This window comes from Abramis brama (assembly GCF_963993115.1).
Source record: "Abramis brama genome assembly, chromosome: 1".
Lineage (NCBI taxonomy): Eukaryota > Metazoa > Chordata > Actinopteri > Cypriniformes > Leuciscidae > Abramis > Abramis brama.
Genome location: NC_139963.1, coordinates 12250895 through 12274130, shown reverse-complemented (window position 1 = coordinate 12274130; position 23236 = coordinate 12250895). Strand labels below are relative to the sequence as shown.

The 23236-nt window shown below is 36.4% G+C and overlaps 1 protein-coding gene across 2 annotated transcripts in view; it reads left to right on the top strand.

Moving 5' to 3' along the window:
- Positions 1 to 22141, top strand: part of LOC311086013 (uncharacterized protein) — a 55631-nt gene extending 33490 nt beyond the window's left edge. The window contains exons 6-9 of one of the 2 annotated variants that reach the window (XM_084118641.1): positions 6816 to 6989; positions 12384 to 12509; positions 19787 to 19830; positions 19906 to 22141. In XM_084118641.1, the coding sequence (XP_083974767.1) occupies positions 6816 to 6989; positions 12384 to 12509; positions 19787 to 19830; positions 19906 to 20465 (904 nt within the window). In that variant the 3' untranslated portion in view covers positions 20466 to 22141. Of the gene's footprint in view, positions 1 to 6815; positions 6990 to 12383; positions 12510 to 19786 lie in introns of both variants that reach the window. The other variant, XM_084118640.1, reaches the window with a different exon arrangement.
- The last annotated feature ends 1095 nt before the right edge of the window (positions 22142 to 23236 follow it).

Below are 23236 nucleotides of genomic sequence, written 5' to 3'. Positions count from 1 at the left end.
GGCGTCTGTCGTTGCTATGCAACCGTCGACATAGACGCGCCTGGAAAAACACACGCCTACATTTGAAATCTGCACGCGCAGAAAACGCGCTATGTGAACGGCCCCTTATGACAACGTGACATTAGCCTAATCCAAAATATTTCTTTTCTTATCAACAAGTGGATTTACAGCCACCACATCAGCAGCACCGCCGGTCGCCATGTCTCATGAGGAAACGCAGCTTTTTGATATAAAGTTTTTCTTGTTCCCGAATACAAATATTTTTAAAGTATTTGTTCGAAATAAGTATTCGGAAAAAAACACATTATTTGTGCCTTTCCGAATACCGTATTCGGGTTCGGCTCCACCCCTAATATATATATATATATATATATATATATATATATATATATATATATATATATATATATATATATATATATACACACACACTCACCTAAAGGATTATTAGGAACACCTGTTCAATTTCTCATTAATGCAATTATCTAATCAACCAATCACATGGCAGTTGCTTCAATGCATTTAGGGGTGTGGTCCTGGTCAAGACAATCTCCTGAACTCCAAATTGAATGTCAGAATGGGAAAGAAAGGTGATTTAAGCAATTTTGAGCGTGGCATGGTTGTTGGTGCCAGACGGGCCGGTCTGAGTATTTCACAATCTGCTCAGTTACTGGGATTTTCACGCACAACCATTTCTAGGGTTTACAAAGAATGGTGTGAAAAGGGAAAAACATCCAGTATGCGGCAGTCCTGTGGGCGAAAATGCCTTGTTGATGCTAGAGGTCAGAGGAGAATGGCCCGACTGATTCAAGCTGATAGAAGAGCAACTTTGACTGAAATAACCACTCGTTACAACCGAGGTATGCAGCAAAGCATTTGTGAAGCCACAACACGCACAACCTTGAGGGCTACAACAGCAGAAGACCCCACTGGGTACCACTCATCTCCACTGCAAATAGGATAAAGAGGCTACAATTTGCACGAGCTCACCAAAATTGGACAGTTGAAGACTGGAAAAATGTTGCCTGGTCTGATGAGTCTCGATTTCTGTTGAGTCATTCAGATGGTAGAGTCAGAATTTGGCGTAAACAGAATGAGAACATGGATCCATCATACCTTGTTACCACTGTGCAGGCTGGTGGTGGTGGTGTAATGGTGTGGGGGATGTTTTCTTGGCACACTTTAGGCCCCTTAGTGCCAATTGGGCATCATTTAAATGCCACGGCCTACCTGAGCATTGTTTCTGACCATGTCCATCCCTTTATGACCACCATGTACCCATCCTCTGATGGCTACTTCCAGCAGGATAATGCACCATGTCACAAAGCTCGAATCATTTCAAATTGGTTTCTTGAACATGACAATGAGTTCACTGTACTAAAATGGCCCCCACAGTCACCAGATCTCAACCCAGAGCATCTTTGGGATGTGGTGGAACGGGAGCTTCATGCCCTGGATGTGCATCCCACAAATCTCCATCAACTGCAAGATGCTATCCTATAAATATGGGCCAACATTTCTAAAGAATGCTTTCAGCACCTTGTTGAATCAATGCCACGTAGAATTAAGGCAGTTCTGAAGGCGAAAGGGGGTCAAACACAGTATTAGTATGGTGTTCCTAATAATCCTTTAGGTGAGTGTATATATATATATATACACACAGTGAGGAAAATAAGTATTTGAATACCCTGCTATTTTGCAAGTTCTCCCACTTAGAAATCATGGAGGGGTCTGAAATTGTCATCGTAGGTGCATGTCCACTGTGAGAGACATAATCTAAAAAAAAACAAATCCAGAAATCACAATGTATGATTTTTTAACTATTTATTTGTATGATACAGCTGCAAATAAGTATTTGAACACCTGAGAAAATCAATGTTAATATTTGGTACAGTAGCCTTTTTCACTAGGTTTGCACACACTGCAGGAGGGATTTTGGCCCACTCCTCCACACAGATCTTCTCTAGATCAGTCAGGTTTCTGGGCTGTTGCTGAGAAACACGGAGTTTGAGCTCCCTCCAAAGATTCTCTATTGGGTTTAGGTCTGGAGACTGGCTAGGCCACGCCAGAACCTTGATATGCTTCTTACAGAGCCACTCCTTGGTTATCCTGGCTGTGTGCTTCGGGTCATTGTCATGTTGGAAGACCCAGCCTCGACCCATCTTCAATACTCTAACTGAGGGAAGGAGGTTGTTCCCCAAAATCTCACAATACATGGCCCCGGTCATCCTCTCCTTAATACAGTGCAGTCGCCCTGTCCCATGTACAGAAAAACACCCCCAAAGCATGATGCTACCACCCCCATGCTTCACAGTAGGGATGGTGTTCTTGGGATGGTACTCATCATTCTTCTTCCTCCAAACACGTTTAGTGGAATTATGACCAAAAAGTTCTATTTTGGTCTCATCTGACCACATGACTTTCTCCCATGACTCCTCTGGATCATCCAAATGGTCATTGGCAAACTTAAGACGGGCCTTGACATGTGCTGGTTTAAGCAGGGGAACCTTCCGTACAATGCATGATTTCAAACCATGACGTCTTAGTGTATTACCAACAGTAACCTTGGAAACGGTGGTCCCAGCTCTTTTCAGGTCATTGACCAGCTCCTCCCGTGTAGTTCTGGGCTGATTTCTCACCTTTCTTAGGATCATTGAGACCCCACGAGGTGAGATCTTGCATGGAGCCCCAGTCTGAGGGAGATTGACAGTCATGTTTAGCTTCTTCCTTTTTCTATTGATTGCTCCAACAGTGGACCTTTTTTCACCAAGCTGCTTGGCAATTTCCCCGTAGCCCTTTCCAGCCATGTGGAGGTGTACAATTTTGTCTCTAGTGTCTTTGGACAGCTCTTTGGTCTTGGCCATGTTAGTAGTTGGATTCTTACTGATTGTATGGGGTGGACAGGTGTCTTTATGCAGCTAATGACCTCAAACAGGTGCATCTAATTTAGGATAATAAATGGAGTGGAGGTGGACATTTTAAAGGCAGACTAACAGGTCTTTGAGGGTCAGAATTCTAGCTGATAGACAGGTGTTCAAATACTTATTTGCAGCTGTATCATACAAATAAATAGTTAAAAAATCATATATTGTGATTTCTGGATTTTTTTTTTTTAGATTATGTCTCTCACAGTGGACATGCACCTACGATGACAATTTCAGACCCCTCCATGATTTCCAAGTGGGAGAACTTGCAAAATAGCAGGGTGTTCAAATACTTATTTTCCTCACTGTATATATATGTGTGTGTGTGTGTGTGTGTGTGTGTGTGTGTGTGTGTGTGTGTGTGTGTGTGTGTGTGTGTGTGTGTGTGTGTGTGTGTATATGAAGAGTTCAGATGCAAAAGCCTCTAAATGCCATCTGAAATTTTCTTCTAGAATGATCATTTTTATGAAGCTTGTATATTTAAGTTAGCTATAGGTGACACACCTGAATGAATGGCTCATTAAGTATGCAGGGACATTGTCTCATCAGGTGTGAACTACTAAATATGCATGATGCTGTTGGAGCGTTTACGCCCCATCTGCATATTGGCTTTCCAAACTAAAAGTGTTTCACAAAACTTAAATCAATGTATCGTTTTATGTGAATGATTAGGCAGGATGATTTTCACATCATTTTGAAGAAAAACTCTAGGCGACAACATCCATTAAAAGTCTTATTGCCACATATTTAGTATGTGTTTTGTGGCCTTATTTCAGAAACTTTAATTTTTTGTTTTTTCGATAACCATGCATAAACATTATTCTCTCAAAAATGAAAACATGTACATACATGTGGCTCACATATTATGGTAGTCCTGTTTGTGCTATATAGAGTGAATTTACACCTTTGCCATTAATATGTTTATAAGCAACTGAAAAAAGCACAAATGTCAGGGCATGTCAGAACATCTCAAGGACCCCAAAAACACCCCAGACCCCAGAGGGTTAATATATAAAGATACTTAAAATAATATTATTAATAATAAATCAGTTCAGATTCAGTTCTGTTTAGTAATAATGCAAATTTCAATTATTAAATTAGTTTGTCATTTAAAAAAATAATTTATGTTAATTTAATTAATTATTAAAGAGTTAATTATGTTTGCAGCTAGTAAAAATGCAATTTCTGTTCTTGCAGCTGCAAGCAAACAATGTAATCGCTATGAAGATGTAGTCGCTTTAAACTTGAAATTGGAATTCGCTGTTATCGACTATTCGCAATTCTGAGTAGTTTGCTGCAGTTGTAGCAGCAGTGTGCCCTATACGTAGCAATACATGCAAGATTATAATGTTTGCAAATAATAGCAGTGGCAGCAGTAGCCCAAGTAGACAATTAAATTGCATGAAATTTCACTGCCAAAGCATTGATGGTACATGAATTCTTTAAAGTGAAGTAGGCGTTTATTTGTTTTCCTTATTCAACAGGGCTTACAGCAACATCCATTAGTCAAAAGTCTTATTGCCACATATTTAGTATGTGTTTTGTGGCCTTATTTCAGAAACTTTAATTTTTTGTTTTTTCGATAACCATGCATAAACATTATTCTCTCAAAAATGAAAACATGTACATACATGTGACTCACATATTATGGTAGTCCTGTTTGTGCTATATAGAGTGAATTTACACCTTTGCCATTAATATGTTTATAAGCAACTGAAAAAAGCACAAATGTCAGGGCATGTCAGAACATCTCAAGGACCCCAAAAACACCCCAGACCCCAGAGGGTTAATATATAAAGATACTTAAAATAATATTATTAATAATAAATCAGTTCAGATTCAGTTCTGTTTAGTAATAATGCAAAGTTCAATTATTAAATTAGTTTGTCATTTAAAAAAATAATTTATGTTAATTTAATTAATTATTAAAGAGTTAATTATGTTTGCAGCTAGTAAAAATGCAATTTCTGTTCTTGCAGCTGCAAGCAAACAATGTAATCGCTATGAAGATGTAGTTGCTTTAAACTTGAAATTGGAATTCGCTGTTATCGACTATTCGCAATTCTGAGTAGTTTGCTGCAGTTGTAGCAGCAGTGTGCCCTATACGTAGCAATACATGCAAGATTATAATGTTTGCAAATAATAGCAGTGGCAGCAGTAGCCCAAGTAGACAATTAAATTGCATGAAATTTCACTGCCAAAGCATTGATGGTACATGAATTCTTTAAAGTGAAGTAGGCGTTTATTTGTTTTCCTTATTCAACAGGGCTTACAGCAAATCTAAATATTTTGTGCTGCAGCTGCAGGCAATGCTTAGCAAATTCAGATCATAATGTGAGTGAATATCATAACAGCAGCAGCACGCATAGCAAACTCATACTATAAAATTGTGCATATTATTAACAGCAACAGCACATATTGCAAATTCAATATTGCAATGTAGTGAATAAAATGAATAGCAGCAGAAGTAAGAAATCAATGTAGATGTGTGAGGGTCCAGTGAAAAGGCATTGCTGGTAGTAAACTTGATACACCGTGTCTGCAAAGAGGGTGCCACACTGTGGACGTGACAAAAGATTTGTTTGTTTTTCGTATTGAAGTACGTCAGAAATAGAAATTTGTGTTACTCGCATCGCGACGCGTTCAGCGTGGAAGCTTCACATATTATAATATGTTCCATTGATTTTGTCACGTCGTGCCACTCGCGTTGGCGTGGTCACAATATAGACACTAAGTGAAATAGTCATTTGCTTACGTTTTCTCTTTTCATTAGCTAAAGGTATGTATTAGGTTAAAGGTAAGTATTTTCACCAGTTACATTGATTAACTCTTTCTACTACTGAGAGCATGAAGCAGTTTTTCAACATAAACCTCATGCAAAACATTCAACGATACGTTATTTCCAGTGGAGGAGGTTTATTAGCATGAGGAAAGCCAGAACTGTGTGTCTGCCAATTTAATAAAAAATACATAAATGATAAATAGTAGAATGCAGTCGTCTTAGCGCTACAATGAAAAGCATAATCAAAAAAGAAAAAAAAGTAATTGGTAAGAGGATAATGACAATGACTACTATCAAATGACAAAGAATTTAAAACTATTTTATGTTCTATTAACTATTATATGTTCAGGTGGTTGCTGTGTGTTCTTTTCTTCTCTATTAGCTTACAACATGATATCCTGTTTGTTAACGATACATAGTGCACATTTCTACCTTGGTAACTTTGAGCTATTGCTCAGGCACAAATAGCTATTTAGGTCATTAGTTAAATAAAAGGGTACAGCACCCAGGTACACATTGCTAAGTCACTAGCGTTAAGCCATTCTGGCAAAGCAGGCCCATGCACACATACTTAGTGAACATGCGGTTCTCATGGCTCTCTGGAACAGCAGAAGTACACATGTCTTGGCAATAGATGTGCTTGTCTTGGGGAAAGCCTCTTGCACTAGCCGTGCACACTCCGTCACACCAACACTGGAACTGGTTCCCTCTTGATCCGTTGACCACAATGATGATTGTAGAGCAGAGCGAAACAAACGTCCACTCGGCTCCGAAGTGAAATCTTGATGCGAGTATTGCACACAGACCCTTATATACCCAGAAGCGGGGGTGTGGTCACTAGCCAACGTGAATTGTTTCATTCATTTACCACTTGAAGGTGATTGGGCTCTCAGGCGAGATCCCAATTCATCAATCACAGATGATTAACGTTGAACATAACTGACTGATAGGGAACTTAGCATCACAATTGGATGTAAATATTTACATTAATGTTGTATGCAAACAGCTTCTTATCAGAAACATAAGACAATGCACACAATGCTCTCAATTAATTTCTAAGTACGCATATAGTTTTTAAGCTATTAATTATTTATTGTTGCCCTATTTAGATTGTCTGGCTGTAATCTCACTGATCAGTGCTGTGAAATTGTGGCTTCAACTCTACAATCATCAAAATCCCCCCTGAGAGATCTGGATCTGAGTAACAATAAACTGCAGGATTCAGGAGTGAAGCTGCTGTTTGATGCGGTCCTGACTTCAAACTGTCAACTCAACATACTGAGGTATATTAACTCTACTGTGTTAAATATACATGTAGAATATAAATGTTACAGGTAATACTGACATAGTTAAAAAAATGTTTTAAGATAGGTCCATTTCATCAAAATATATTGTGTATCACTGCACTGAAAAGAAACATGTAAACAAATTTGTGATCAGAATGATTTCCAGCTCAAAAAAATAAAATTAAAATAAAATTACCTGTGACAATTGAAGAAGTTTTTTAAAGAAGCCCTAGCATTTCTCTCGCATTTCACATAAAGGTGACTGGCACCATTCGTGTCTGAATCAATTTTAATATTGCATGGGGAAAATAAATCTGATTAGTTATCTAGATACAGAAGCTTCTTGATGTGGACAAATGTGAAATGTTCTGATTGGTTGATGATCTGATCTCGGTGATCACATGTCAATGTCAATTGTAAACAGAGCCACAGACTCATGCACAACTATCACAAAAGCCTGTAAACAGTCACTGATGCTCAGAGAGAAACACTTTATATAAAGAACCACTACTTTTAAGCGGGATCATTTGTGGAAAGCAAGTTATTATGCATCACCAATTTTGCCAAGTGAACTCATGAGCTGAACTGTACTTTAAAATTGTCAGGGGTTTTTACTTGTGAGATGATAATTTGAATTTGAGTCATTTGAATGAATATACAAGGCATTACATTAATTATCTTTGTGACAAGTCTAATAATAAACAAAATGATGAGTAAAAAATAATAACAGTACACTCATTACTATTTAAGTCATACTGTATGAAAAAAGAAAAAATCAATTTGTGAGGCCTTAATAAACACTGAGTGAGCTATTGTTGCACATCAAATATCAATGTTCAGATCAGTGCAAAGATCCAATTTCTCTCCAAAATGGAGTCAGTTTTAGCATTTTTGTGATAAAGGAATGAGAATCACTAATTGTCAATTTGTGTGTTTTCTGACTGACCACAGCTCTGCCCAAACTTGAAAACTGCTTTATCTCTGATGAACGCAAAGGACAACTCAAATCTGTTCACTTTTTGATTTTTTATTTTCTTAAAGATGGCTTGATAGATTGGGATGGAACAGAATAGGTTGATAACCTTTAAGATACACAAACAAAACATGAATTAGTTACAAATAAATCTCAAAACCACTTTCTCAAAGTAATAATAAATAAATGTTACTGAATCCTCAAACCAAACCAAATCATTTAGATTAACCTAAGATCTCTAATAGTTAATAATTAAAATATCAATCCCATAATTAAACTTTTATAATAATTAAACAATACACATGCTTAGAGTAACGTTACTTCTGTCAAGTTCTATGTTCACATAATAAAGTCTTCACTATTTAATTTAAATTGCACGTTACAACCAAGCAAAAGTCATATAGAAGCATGAACTCAACACAATCAAACACATTCAATCACATTCTGTCCTACCAGTTGTGTCTTTGGACAGGAGCTGTGGTCATAGAATCTTTCTTCAGGAATGGGTGAGAGGGCCAACTGAGCTCTTACCAAACATTTCAATGCCATGCACTCCCTGTGGGTGCGCAGGTAAATATGGTCCCAAGAGCACTTCCTAGAAGTTGGTTCCACCAACTCCGGTTGCATGGTTGCCCCCTGCAGTTTGGGAGTGCTCTGAGTATCCTGGGTGAATCTAGGCTGGAGTGCTCAGTACAACTTGTAACCATGAATTGACACAACACTATTATTATCAAACAGTTAACCATAGGCGTAGCGTGTGTAAGGCTGGGGAAGACTTAGACAAAAAATTAACAGGGGCTTTGGTCAAAAATGCACCTGCACATTTAAACTAAATCTAGAAATTAGGGATGGGACGGTATGAAAATTTAATATCACGATTATAGTGACCAAAATTATCGCGATTATCAGTATTATCACGGTTTTGTTAAAACGAGATGAAAGTGCTCAAAAAGAGTTGATGCTCACACTGAAGACATTTCAACAAGTTTTATATTTGAAAATCAACAAACAACAAATAAAACAAGCAGCTCTATGCATTTTTTAAAGCAAGATTATCTGTGGCATTTCCTTCCTTATAATGACGGTCGTCAATAGCAACGCATTATAACACCGCGCACATCCATTGTAACGGCCACCTAGTGTTAAGTAGTGTTCATGACATGAATGTTGATGTGCCTTTAAGATAACTTCTTCTATGGCGTACGTTATTGTATGCATGCTGTTTTTATGTGAGCGCGCACGCACAGGGAGAGTGAGATTGCTCGCGCAAAGAGGAAGATGACCGCTCTACTGCTGACCGTTGTTTTATTATAATGTGTTTACTTCCACTTTGATTTATAGCGTGTTTTAGAGTGTTTTCTTTTCCCTTTTAACATTCGTTCTTCGACATGTAACTTATGTGAAGAGTGTGCTTAACTGAGAGAAAACATCTATAAAAGTCTCGTGGAACTACCAGTTCATTTGCACGGTCTTGTATATTTCTTCATCTGGGCAGACTTCAAACTGACAGACGTTACACCATGTATCACAATGGACGCGCTCTCTCGTTTCATTCAAATACAACTTGCCGTCTTGTGTCTCCGTTTTTAATTGTATTGAAAATTAAATCAGAGTTGATTTATTGTTTACAGAGTTTGATAATATTGTTGTGATCATCTTGTCTGAACGATTGTTTTGTACGCTGTACATAATTGATTTATAAACAGGTAAAAACATTAATCTAAATTCAATGTCCCCGTAATTATTTTAGTAAAAAAAAAAATCGGTGTAATAATTGTATAATGAATATAAATTATTATCCCTTAAATGTCACTCTTAATAGTCTTGTTTGAACTTGTTCGTTCGTCTTTGGCTCAAAGCCACTTGCTGCGAACTTTTCTTCGGAAGCTTCACGTTTGTTTCAAGTGATTTATATAAAATAGTTCTACTTAAAAACACCATTTTATGCCCAGTTATTTCCCAGACGTAGTTTTGGTATTGAGGTCAAAGTTAACTTGCCTTGCGTTCGCTATACAACAGTGGGTAATGGTCACACAAGACGACTCGGCAGATCCCTATTGCAGCAACTTTTTCTTGTGCATGTTCTGCTGACAGGGTGACCATCCTCGATTAAGTTTCCCTCAGGACTTTTGTTAAAGCCAAAATATGACCACACCTCAGAATTGGTTCTCTTAAAAGGCTGAAAAATCTCCCGAGCACGGTCACTGCTTTCCGCAATTCCCTCTTGAATAAAAAACAACAACATTGCGCGCTGCCGCTGCGTCAGACTGTTGCTGGCTGAACAGGATCTAAAATCGCGATAATCAAACACGGTTTTAATGATAATTAAATTTTAAACGATATTACTAACCGTCAGTACATTTTATCGTGGTTTATACTGAAACCGGTAATCGTCCCATCCCTACTAGAAATAAAGTGAAAAATAAAATTAAATGAAAAGTGTTGATTGCGGCATTAAATTTAGATCTGCTCATTTTGCATCATACTTATTACTCGTTTTACAGCATTGCACACTATAACCAATCTCACACGACTCTGTTGAGCTTATGAACGCAATGGCCAATCAGAGACGTTAAGATTAGTAATGGCTGAAACACCAGCAACAAAACTAAGTTTTGAACTCTTAATTCTGCACTCACACAAATACTCTCATAAACTGATCATAAACTTATAAACATAAACATATGTGGTGATTGTGCTCTTAAGGGCGTCGAAACTAATATAAATAGGTTTTTCTGTTTACAACGTATTTTTGCAGCATTAAGCAATGTAGCCAATCACAAACATATCTGAGGTTTTCTTGAACACAATGGCCAATAAGACGTTTTTTAAGTTAGAATCCCCTCACCGCTCTAAACGCCGGGGTTTTTGTCCAGTGCTGAGATCTGCACACTCAAATCCTCTCATTATAATTTAACTTGTAACAAAAAAAAAATGTAGACATTATTAGGGGTGTAACAGTACATCAATATGGTTCTTGAACTCTGTGCTCATTAATATCCAGTGGCAACCACCAAAGATTGTCCGATCAGAACAATGAAGTGATGTCCTTTTAGGAGGAGCTACACTAAAAAAAAAAACAATTGTCTACATTTATGTATTTTAATTGCATATAAAATTTCCATCCATTAGGATTACATAGTTTTAACATGAACAAATTGATAATCTGAGTGTGATTTATATTTGTCAGTCATACTTAAATGATACGGGTATGATTTATGTAACTACATTTACATTTACATTTATTAATTTAGCAGACGCTTTTATCCAAAGCGACTTACAAATGAGAACAATAGAAGCCGTTAAACTAACAGTAGGACAACAATTTGCAAGTGCTATGACCCTTCTCAGTTTAATCTAATGCAGTAAATGTTAATAATATTTTCTTCTTTTTTTGTTTAGAACAGAATAGAATAGAAGAGAAAGTGTTAGTATTACTGGATGACTGAAGTGTTACACAAAACTGAAGTGTTAGTAGCTGTATTAATAAACTGAATGTGATTCATATTTGTCCGTCATACATGAATGAAACGGGTAAGATTTATGTAATAGTACACAGCAAAATGCTCATGTTAAATTAACAGTGCCTAGTGTTCGTGTGTGCACACTACTGAGTGTTAAAGTACTATGAAGCAGTGCTGAAGTTAGTGGGATAATAAAGTGATGATTGAGCATTAATGATAAACACCTGCTGTTAACAAGCAGAATCAGCAAAGAAAAGAGAAACAAGAACAGAAAAGAGAGAGAGAAACTTAGATGAAATCAGCTGAAGATAAAAATACATTAAATCTGTGAAGATCTCAGCAGAGGAGGATTGAACAACTCAACAAACAACATTACCAGCTTCACTTATACTAACTAGATTGACCTTATTTTTAATGAAAATAGTTTCATTTGAAGTCACCATGATGGAGATATGTTGCTTTAGTTAGGCTCTTGACCCTTGACCTTTTAACATTAGTTTTTTTCTCTGGCTTCTGTAACTGTGTTTATAAAGCACATTTGTTACAGCAAGGAAAGCTACAATTATTTAGTTCTGTCTTGCACTAATAATAATGATCATGCTTTTACTAAACTGTGTCAGCGTCCAGGTCCTTAGCACAGTCTGGGTCCTATCTATAGTCAGTGACTGACTGCCTGACTAAATCACAACAGTGAATTAAACTACTACACATATTCAAATAACCGTATAAACATATTCATGACTGGCCCTAAGTTCAGTACAAACACTTTAGCACAAAACGGACCACTATTGGATATATAAGTAACTGTGTGTGTGTGTGTGTGTGTGTGTGTGTGTGCTCTGTCATATGGAATGATCAGGTGGTCCAGTTGTGTTCCACAGACCATAAGCTTTGCATCCTTTGTATATTATCTGTGAAAATGAAGCACACTAACATGAACACTTGTTATTGTAGATTATCTGGTTGTATGGTGACAGAGGAAGGTCGTGCTGCACTAACATCAGCTCTGAGATCAAACCCTTCACACCTGAGAGAGCTGGACCTGATCTACAATCACCCAGGACCCGTGACTCTGGACAAGTATGTGAGCATTAACAATCCTCCTGTCTGCTGTGTATATATGTGAGAGAATTTGCCATTGTTTTTGTTGTTGTTAAGAGATGCTTCTTTAGTTATGAAAAAAGATTGCAATTTAATAATAAAAAAAGTCAGTTTATTTATTAAAGTAATCTACTTGTAAAATAAATCTCGCTTTGGGTGCCCGGCCAGATGCTGTGCTTCACTAGGCGTCTGAGAGCATTATGAACATTATTTGCATTGAAAAAACAAACACACTCACAAAAACAAAAAAAAACATCTGAATGTTCATTTGACATTGAGCTTTACATTATATTTAAAACTATATTTTTGTCCTGGATGGAAGCTCAGATTCTCTATATGATGAATTTAGGAATTTATGATGAATAGGATTTGGTGCACAACAGATCCACTGACTAATGTCGTATCTTGTAAAATGCTCCCTGTACACAGAGGACATGTGATCGAGAATTCAAAAGCGAAAGTGAAAAGCGAGCTTGCATTCAAATGTGATTACCCCCTACCCCTTAAATGTATCCTGTCATCAGAAGAGCAACTTCACCTTTTTATTTTGGAAAACGATATATATATTTTTTTTTAACGAAAATTTGTATTTTAAATTTTTTTTTACTTCATTCCTACTTAATTACTATCACTACATTCCAAAACATAATATCATTTTTACTCCATTATATTTCATAAAAACGTAGTGTTTGTTGTTGTTTCGAGCTGAATTTGACACATGCCCCGACAAAAGTCATGTGCGATTCATGAACAAACTGATTCTATCTAATGCACCTGTGGAATTAGTTCACAAGTCACACTGAACAATTCATTTGTGAATCAGACTTATCTGATTGCAGCTGTCCTTGATTAAACAGCTGTGTGTTTGACTTGAAGCTGCGCTGCGCAGACCGATCGGTGTATGACATCAAATTACCGTGAGAGCGATTCGGACACATATGGAGCGTCTGTTCTCTAATTGCTCTCACAGTAATTTGATGTCATACACCGATCGGTCTGCGCAGCGCCACTTCAAGTTTGACACCTAACAACTCACTGATTCAAATGAACCGGTCAAAATGAGGCAAGATCCAGTCGCCGGAACTTGAACATGTATGCGACTGATGGTGTGAAAATGAAGTTAGTAATGCCGAATTTTAGTATTTATTTTTGTAAATGAAAATCATATTTAGATCATGACTGCCATATATCTGTGAAGTAAATATGCTGTGAAAGACTTAGCCATTTAATCCCATTGAAATGCTTAAATTTCCACATTCGTGTGTCACTGCGATTTTAAGTAAAATAACTCAAATTAATGCCCATACATCTTCCCTGCTGATGTAGTTGTTTCAAATGATATAAAAGTAGTATTTCTGCATAGTTTTTTCTTAAGATGTTAACGCATTTTACCCCATATGACATCTGTACGTTGCCTCATGTTTAGCTACACAAATATAATTTTTCCTCATTTTTAAAAAACTATTTGGTATATTATTTCACTTGTTTGCACACTTGAATTGTCAGTAACTTTAGTTGATATTTTAGTACATTTAAGTTTAAAGCTTTGATGGTGTATAATACAATTTGGTAATACAAATTGTGCTTATTTGCAGATCAGTGCATATTAAATGTCTGCACTAATTGTTCTTATTAGTGCTGACTATTATTTAGTGTGACTAGTGCTGCCTAGAGTAAATATATAGTTCATTGATACTTATTCTAGTGTCTCCAAAGCCAAGCCTCCTTCAAAACACATGAACACGTACAGCAGAGAGCAAACAAAAGCATCACAAGAGAAGGCGTTAAATTATCTCATGTCTCAAAGCACATCACATTACAATAATAATGAACATAAACAACTTAAACAGCTCTGACCTGTACACCTGACTGCTGCAGATTCATTTCGCCATTGATAGTGTTGACATGGAAACGCATAAATTTGAGCCATGAACCGCTCCGAGTATAACGTCATGGGTTTCCATATCTTTAAAATTATAGTATTTATGGCATTAACTCAGCATAAGTTCATTGCTTTGGTTTTAAACTGCAGGCTTCATATACTTGCCGACTTTGTGAATAATTACAGAGAAAAACTGGGATTTCACCAACAAATGGAAGTTTTATCAGAAAACTAATCAGAAAGAGATCACTGGAAGCAGCGAAATCGCAAAACGAACATGATAAAAGCGACCGTTTGCTGGCATTTTTGTTGTTTACTAAAACCCAAGCGTCCATGTTTTACCACAGGTTTATAATAAAAAGTGATACAATGATCATAGTGAATTAATTTGAGTCAAAATTGCACATTAGTCACAATGAAATAAAGTGGTTTACCATTAATTCACAAAAGAAAGAGGACACACAAGTGTGAATAGTGTCCTCTTTGTGAATAGTGAAAGAGGACACAAGCCCCGGAAGTGACAGTGGAAACACGACTGGCCCATACAGTGCATTATAACACTAGATGAAGCCTGCATTTATAATGCATCACAAGGGTTTTCATTTGACCTTTTTTAATGATTTGTTTTTCAGTGCCAGCAATGGTGCCAACGCTCCCTTTGCACCATCTGGTGGTGATTTGCAAATTATCGCGATTATTTGTGTAATTTTACATACATTTGTATGTAATTTAAGAAAACAGAATAAAATATTGTATAAATAATACTGATTTTTTTTCTGTATAAAAATGAGAATTACTGTAATTTGTCATTAATGGCACAATATTTAAAATAACAGCCGAGTTGTTTTTACAGATTACAATTTTACAGATATTGTTTGTAATTTTACAGTTTTGACTGAAATTTAAAAGAAAAGAAAAAAAAGTTATTTTTGATAAAATTAGGATTTATTAATAGTGTTGTGTTTATCAAATATAAATGAGAAAGCACGTAATGTTCCATCAGTAATGCTCCAATGTGCTCTGAAACAAAAGTTTAATTTCACGTTGTGTTTGCTTATTTTACAGGCAACAATAAAATGTCCCCTGGTTAAAGTGATGGGTTTAGCAGGGTTGATGAAAGATCCAGATTTAGTATCTCAAACAATTACAGTAAGATTAGGTGATAAACACATAACATGTCGGATGGTTAATTGTGCTCTGTGGATCATTTTTAATAGATGAAATGATGATTGGGATAATATAGGCTCATAATATAATGACCATGTCCTGTAAGAAAGGCCGTGTGGATTGGACAATCTCTTTTTCAATTTGTTTCCATGAAGACTGTGAACAAGGATCAAATCATTTCACGACTGAGAACAGACACTACTTCATCTCTGTCTGATTTAAAGCAGAATGCAAGATTTAATGACCTGCAGTCTCTAATGAAAATAACTGTATTTTTACACTTACAGTGAATATAAGCACTGCAAACATCAACGACAGCTTTGACTTGTCATTACTGTAAAGTAGTGGTTCTCAACGGGGGCGTTCAGAGAACAACGGGGGGCGTTGGAAGCAAGATTTTTGAAAGGGGGGCGTTCAGGCGTTAATGGGGGGCGTTCACGAGTTTAAATATGTAACGCAAATTTTTGTTCATGTACTTTTATTCATTTTAAGCATTTAGTAATTTAGCTGTAATAAACACTTTAAGTGGGCTATTTAAAAAGTGTTAGGACTATGTTTTTGTTAAATTATGTTGTAAAACATGCGCAGAGTGTGATATCCATCATATTGTGTGTGCACGCGCATCTATGGTGCGCGTGAAAGAATACCTCAGCAGCGCTAAAAAACAACAACATCCGTCCGCACCCGCTCTAGTCCTGACCGCAAGTCCACCGTCAGTGTTGTAGGTAGGCACTACGCAGGTTTTTTTGTATTCATTTCTATTGCATTACGATTGAAAGCAGTATCAATAATGTCAAAAATATGATGTGCAGTCAAGTTCGGGTTATGTGTATATGCTGTGAGTGTTCTCACCGCGCGCGCTTGTTGTGATTCGCGGAGTTTTGACGAGTTGTATTTTTTTGACGACTTGATATTATTTCTTATTCAAAAGTTTAGAATGCCTAACATTCTAAAATCTTCCAGTTTAAAGCGACATGTAGCCTATCGTTACTTTTGCAACGACTCTATTATTTTTCCAGTCATAGACCAGTGCTCAAGCACTGACTAGAATCAGCATTCACGAGCTCAAAAATGTGTTTCGCGCTGACAACAATCCGGTGGTGCAGAATCACGCAGCGGAGGAATGGAAAGTTGACAAGCCATTAAAAAGTATTGACGTAAGAAACACTTATATTTTTTCCAAATATTTTCAATAAATCATGTTCCCATTCACTCTGGCGACGAATTTTAAAATTAATTCAACTTTATTCTATTTATAAGGTAAAACTTTTACATTTTTAGGCATTAACTAATTCCAATCCCTAATGCCAAAATGTTTTCTTTGTTCACCAAGTAATTTACTGGTCAGGCATTATTGTTAACTCGCAAGACAGTAAGGAGAAAATGACAATTTGATGGATAATTTAAATATATTCTGCAATCACATTTTGGTAATGTATTCATTCCGCCGTCACATCTGAGCGCGAAACGCTGCTTGGGTAGTTTCAAGATATAAAAATAATTAATAATATAATAATAATTTAATTGTTCATATGTGTTTAATCTTGTTAGAAGATTTTTTACCGATTATGAACACAAATTAATCACAACAAACCAAATTAATTGTAATTGTATTAATTATACCATTGATGAAAAGAAGCTGATACCAAGGTATTTTAGGCCTACAATTCTAACATAATTTTTCATGAAAAATCATGATTGTATTTATTTATTTTTCGAAAGTAAGGTTAATGTAAGCAGCTTCTTGCAATACTCTCCTAAATGCGTAATAAAACCTAAGTGCAAACATTACCGCTTTAATGACCGTCCTTTATTTTTCAGTGCATTTGTTTTACAACATATGGCTATTACTGTCATGTGATTAATATTATAACTATTATTATGCAGTAGTGTAATGTAGACAGACACAACTAAAAGAGGTTTGAATTTTTCTTTGTTTAATTTGCACACTGAATATGGGTTGGCACTTTTAATTTTGAACTCTCAAAGTGCACCAGATTGATGAATTTAACATTAAAATGCACAAAATTTTCTTAGGGGGGGGGCATGCCCCCGAACCCCCCCTAGAAGGCCCAAGGTCCACCCACCACAGATTTACCAAAAATCCTGTGAGAAACACTGGTATTGCTATGCCAATGCAGTTTATAACTTGTATTTTGGATTAATCACTGTGGAATACAGTTCAATTGTATTGATAAAAGACAATTTTGCACTTATTTCATCTGTTAACTCTCACTTGTTCCAGGTCGCTCATTATTTTGGGGGTGGGGGGCGTTCAGGGATTTGGATATTGGACAGGGGGCGCTGGCCCAAAAAAGGTTGAGAACCACTGCTGTAAAGTGACCATGGTGTAAGTGGGATAATCCATGACTAGGTGTGCGATACACAATATGAATGAACACACACACACAGATTATTGATTGTGCTGTGATTTAGTTTCATGTTATGATGTGGTAAACCAGCAAACACAAAGAAGAGAAATATAAATCAAGATCTAAACTTGAAGAGAACACAAGAAAAAGAAAAACAAGAACAAAGTATTATTATAATTTTTTTTACTGATTATTTTTAGCAGGTTCATATTGTTTCATTTTTCATACTGATTCATTTCAAATTATTTATTTCTAATTCTTTTTTTAGTAAATATTGTCCATCCATTCATTCTTTAAACCACTTGTCCTTCACTGCTGGCCAAAAGTATGAAACAATAAGATTTTTTTAAATGTTTTTAAAAATATTATTATATTTTAAAATAACTGTTTTCTATTGTAATATATTTTAAAATGTAATTTATTCCTGTGATCAAAGCTGAATTTTCAGCATCATTACTCCAGTCTTCAGTGTCACATGATCCTTCAGAAATCACTCTAATTCTCTCAGATAAACAATAACTTGTTTCTTCATTCTGGATGCAGACATAATGTTTCAGAAACCTACTTCACCATCACTATTAAACAGTCCTACACTGTTACAGATTCAACTATATACTGTATTTACACCCATGTTTATCAGATAAGGCACTGACAAAGACTTTATACACAAAGATGGTTCACTCATATTACTATAAATGGGAGAAACTGCAACACACAATATAGTGTGATAAGTCCCGCCTTCTAAATAAAAGAGCCAATGGCCAATTGGTGAAGTGATCGCATCACTGCTGCTGTTAGAAGCTCTGGTTGCTATAGAAACAGTCAGTGTCCTGAACTGATGCAGCCTGAAAAATAAGCTTTTGTCATGATTTGAGTATTTAGAAACTAAATTTATGAGACAGTTGTTGTCAGATTTAATTGGGGATTTCAAATATGAAATTTAGAAATAAGCTTGGTAAACAGAATTGCAGAATTTGACGTTTCCTCATTCAAAGAGAGAGAGAGGCGTTTCAGAAATGTCTGTGGAGTGAAATGGCTCGACTTAAAGAGACTTTGTGCTGATGAGAACCTTTAGCTGACAAACAGTCATTCATAATTAACCCTACATGAAAGAAAGAAAGAAAGAAAGAAAGAAAGAAAGAAAGAAAGAAAGAAAAGGAAAGAAAGAGAAAGAAAGAAAAGGAAAAAGCAAAGGAAAGAAAGAAAGAAAAGGAAAGAGAAAGAAAGAAAGAAAGAGAAAGAAAGAAAAGGAAAGGAAAGAGAAAGAAAGAAAGAAAGGAAAGAAAGAAAAGGAAAAAGCAAAGGGAAAAAAAGAAAGAAAAGGAAAGAAAGAAAGGAAAGGAAAGAAAGAGAAAAAAGGAAAGAAAGAAAGAGAAACAAAGAAAAGGAAAGGAAAGAAAGAAAGAAAGAAAGAAAGAAAGAAAGAAAGAAAGAGAAAGAAAGAAATAAAGAAAGAAAAGGAAAGAAAGAAAAGGAAAAAGAAAAGGAAAAAAAGAAAGAAAAGGAAAGGAAAGAAAGAAAAAGAGAAAGAAAGAGAAAGAAAGAAAAGGAAGAAAGAGAAAGAAAGAAAAGGAAGAAAGAGAAAGAAAGAAAAAAGAAAGAGAAAGAAAGAAAGAAAAGGAAGAAAGAGAAAGAAAGAAAGAAAGGAAAGAGAAAGAGAAAAAAGGAAAGGAAAGAAAGAAAGAAAGAAAGAAAGAAAGAAAGAAAGAAAGAGAAAGAAGGAAAGAAAGAAAGAGAAACAAACAGAATTTGTGTTCACAATATGAGAAACTTCTGTTTTTCTGTAATAACTCTCTCTCTCTCTCTGTGTGTGTGTGTGTGTGTTTTTTTTCTAGTGTGGATCACGGAGGAGAGTTCATGATGTCAAAATTACACAAATGTAAGTCCAGAAACACAGATTTAGTGTGTGTTGTTGTAAATGTTGCTGTTGTAATGTGTGTGTTCTTGTGTTCAGATGCTGTTGATCTCACACTGGATCCAAACACAGCACACACTCGTCTCGCTCTGTCTGAGGAGAACAGAAAGGTGACGCGTGTGGGAGAGAGTCAGTCGTATCCTGATCATCCAGAGAGATTTGAGTATTATCATCAGGTTCTGTGTGGAGAGAGTCTGACTGGACGCTGTTACTGGGAGGCTGAATGGAGTGGATATAATACTGAAATATCAGTGTCATATAAAGGAATCAAGAGGAAAGGAGAGAGTTTTGACTGTTTGTTTGGACGTAATCAGAAGTCCTGGAGTCTGAGATGCTCTGATCACGGATTCTCTGTCCGGCACAATCGTAACCGCACTGCTGTTTCTGCTGGTTCAGGATCCTGTAAGAGAGCAGGAGTGTTTGTGGACGTGTCGGCCGGCACTCTGTCCTTCTACAGCGTCTCTGACACACACACACTCACACACTTACACACATTCACACACACATTCACTGAACCACTCTGTGCTGGATTTAAACTTAATAATTATAACTCTTCAGTGTCTCTGTGTCACATTAAACACACACACACACACAACTGACTGACACACACACACACAACTGACTGACACATACACACACACACACTGACTGACACACACACATACAACTGACTAACACACACATACAACTGACTAACACACACACTGACTAAAACACACAGAAACACACGAGAGAAGAAACAAGAACAGCAACACAGTTTTTAATGTGTGTTAGTCTATGATCAGTGTATAAACTCACTGTCCTGCTCTGTGTGTGTGTGTGTGTGTCTGTGTCTGTGTGTGTTGTGTCTGAATGTTTGTTGATGTTGGTTTGAAGATCTTGTTGATCATAATAAGAATATCAGGATGTTTTCTGGGGTTTTGTTGTTTCTTTAAATATATTTGATCATCTGTTGGTTCCAGAAGAGGAAGACGAGCCGCTGAGTTTCTGTTTCCAGTTTCATTTGTTTGGTCACTTTTGTTGTCGAGTTATTGTGTTGATCTGAAGTCAGAGAGAGAATGACAGAGAGAGAGAGTTTGAATAGAAACTGTTGAACATGTATTAATAAAGTGTCAGATATTAGACGACTGAACTCCAGAGAGAATCACAGGTTCAAGATCAGACACGCACGCACGCACACACACACACACACACACACTCACTCACTCACTGAACTCTAGACAGAATCACAGATTCAGGATCAGTGACTGACACACACACACACACACACACACACACACACACACACACACACACACACACACTGACTGAAACACACACTTACACACACTCAACACCACATTCACTCAACCCCTCTGTGCTGGATTTACAGTTTATTATTCAGATTGTGTCTCTGTCACATTAAATAATAGACACACTCAACACTAAGTCGCGTCACATTAAACACACACACACACACACACACTGACTAACACACACATCAAAAACAAAAAGTGTTGCTGTTGTTGTTTCTTCTCTTGTGTGTGTTTTCTGTGATCGGTGTATAAACTCACTGTCCTGGTGTGTGTGTGTGTGTGTGTGTTGTGTCTGAACATTTGTTGATGTTGTTTTGAAGATCTTGTTGATGATATTAAGAATATCAGAGGATGTTTTCTGGGTTTTTGTTGTTTCTTTGTGTAATTATGTTATTATATATTTTTCTCTGTTGATTCTGTGAGGAAGACGAGCAGAGCTGATTTTCATGAAACTGTTGAACTTGTATTAATTCATATAACTTATGGAAACCATAGCAACCGCCTAGCAACCACTCAGGACACTCTCGGACACTGGACTGGTCCTTCATCAGAGGGGTTTATAGCGCTGATGAAATGATCTTTGGGACGGTTGTCTTCACTGCGGGTCTGATCTCTGCTCAGTTTCATCCTCGCCACTGAACACTGCTACTTTATACATGTGGAATCCAGATGTTTCTCAGGGTTTTTCAGAAGATAATCTCATTTTAGTTATATAGAACTCACAAAGATCTTTATAATTTAATGGGGTCATTAAAGATGTTTGAAAAAGACATTACAAATTATTGCTAGAGAAAAGAAGTATTTATGTAAATAGATTTCAGATGCATAACTTTTTTAGTTTAAACCACCCTGACTTACAGTAAATGTATTTGTTTGATTGCATTTGTTTTGATTCTTAATTTTTGTTTTCTGTCAGCTAGGCCTAAATGATATTGATGTTATCATATATTGCATATATTAATAAATTGTTCTTTATAAAAGTTGGATATTCTTCTTGTCTTAAAGGGACAATATGTAGCTTTTTAGGTATTTAATTATCTAAAATCAATATTTTTATTCATAAATATGCCCTCAATGGTGTACAAATACCTATTCCAATGATCAGACTAATCCTCGTAAACGAAGAATTTATTATTTTTATATACATGGGACGGGTAGGTCCACGGAGGCTTCCATGTAGTTCCGCCATCTTGAAAAACTATAATAGCAGAGAGGGACAAAAAGTACTAGACCAACGCGTTTTCATTCAGAGCCAGCGTCACGTGACTGAAGTCAACAGAAGCCAAGGAGCAGAGCAGAGAGAGGCGCTTGAAACTGCCGCGGCAAGTTTAAAAGGCTGCACTGCACGGTTATTTATACACCGTTCATTCATACATACATATGAGTCACAGGATAAGGAGTCCTCGTCGTCGAAAAAGTCCAAAATAGACCGTAAAAGGAAACGTGACCGGAGATTACAAAAACAAGGGTTAATGTCGGGATAGCTAATGCAGGAGAAAGCTTTCAAAAGAGATGCTGAAGTTGCCTGCTTTCTTCTCGACAGGTAACTCAATGTTACGGTCTTAATTACAAGCTTATTTTTCATTGATTTGTTGTGAACTTTATTATATAGACAGTAGAACATTTATAGTTATATCTATATTTATCTATTCTAGGCTCTTTGATGATTAGCAGCTAACGTTATTGAGTAAAGTAAGGTTAGAGAAGGCACGGATGATGATGATAACAATGCACGTAACGTTACTTCAAAAATATAACGAATAAAGGCGGCATTACTACTAACTACCATAGTTAATGTTTTTCACAGTCAGTAATTTATACTGTAACATTCTTTTTTTCGTTGATTCAAGTTTCAGTTTGTTTTAAATAACAAACCTGTTCACCCGAAGGAAAACTCGAAGTGCTATTATAAGACATCCTGTCATAGCTTTTTGGTACATAACGGCTACCGTAGATGCAACGCGCATTTGAAAAAGTGAGGCGCTGGAGAGCATTATTCGTTTAAATGCAAAATACAATTTCACCACTAGATGGGAGAAATTCCTACTTGCAGTCCCTTTAAAAGAATGAATCAA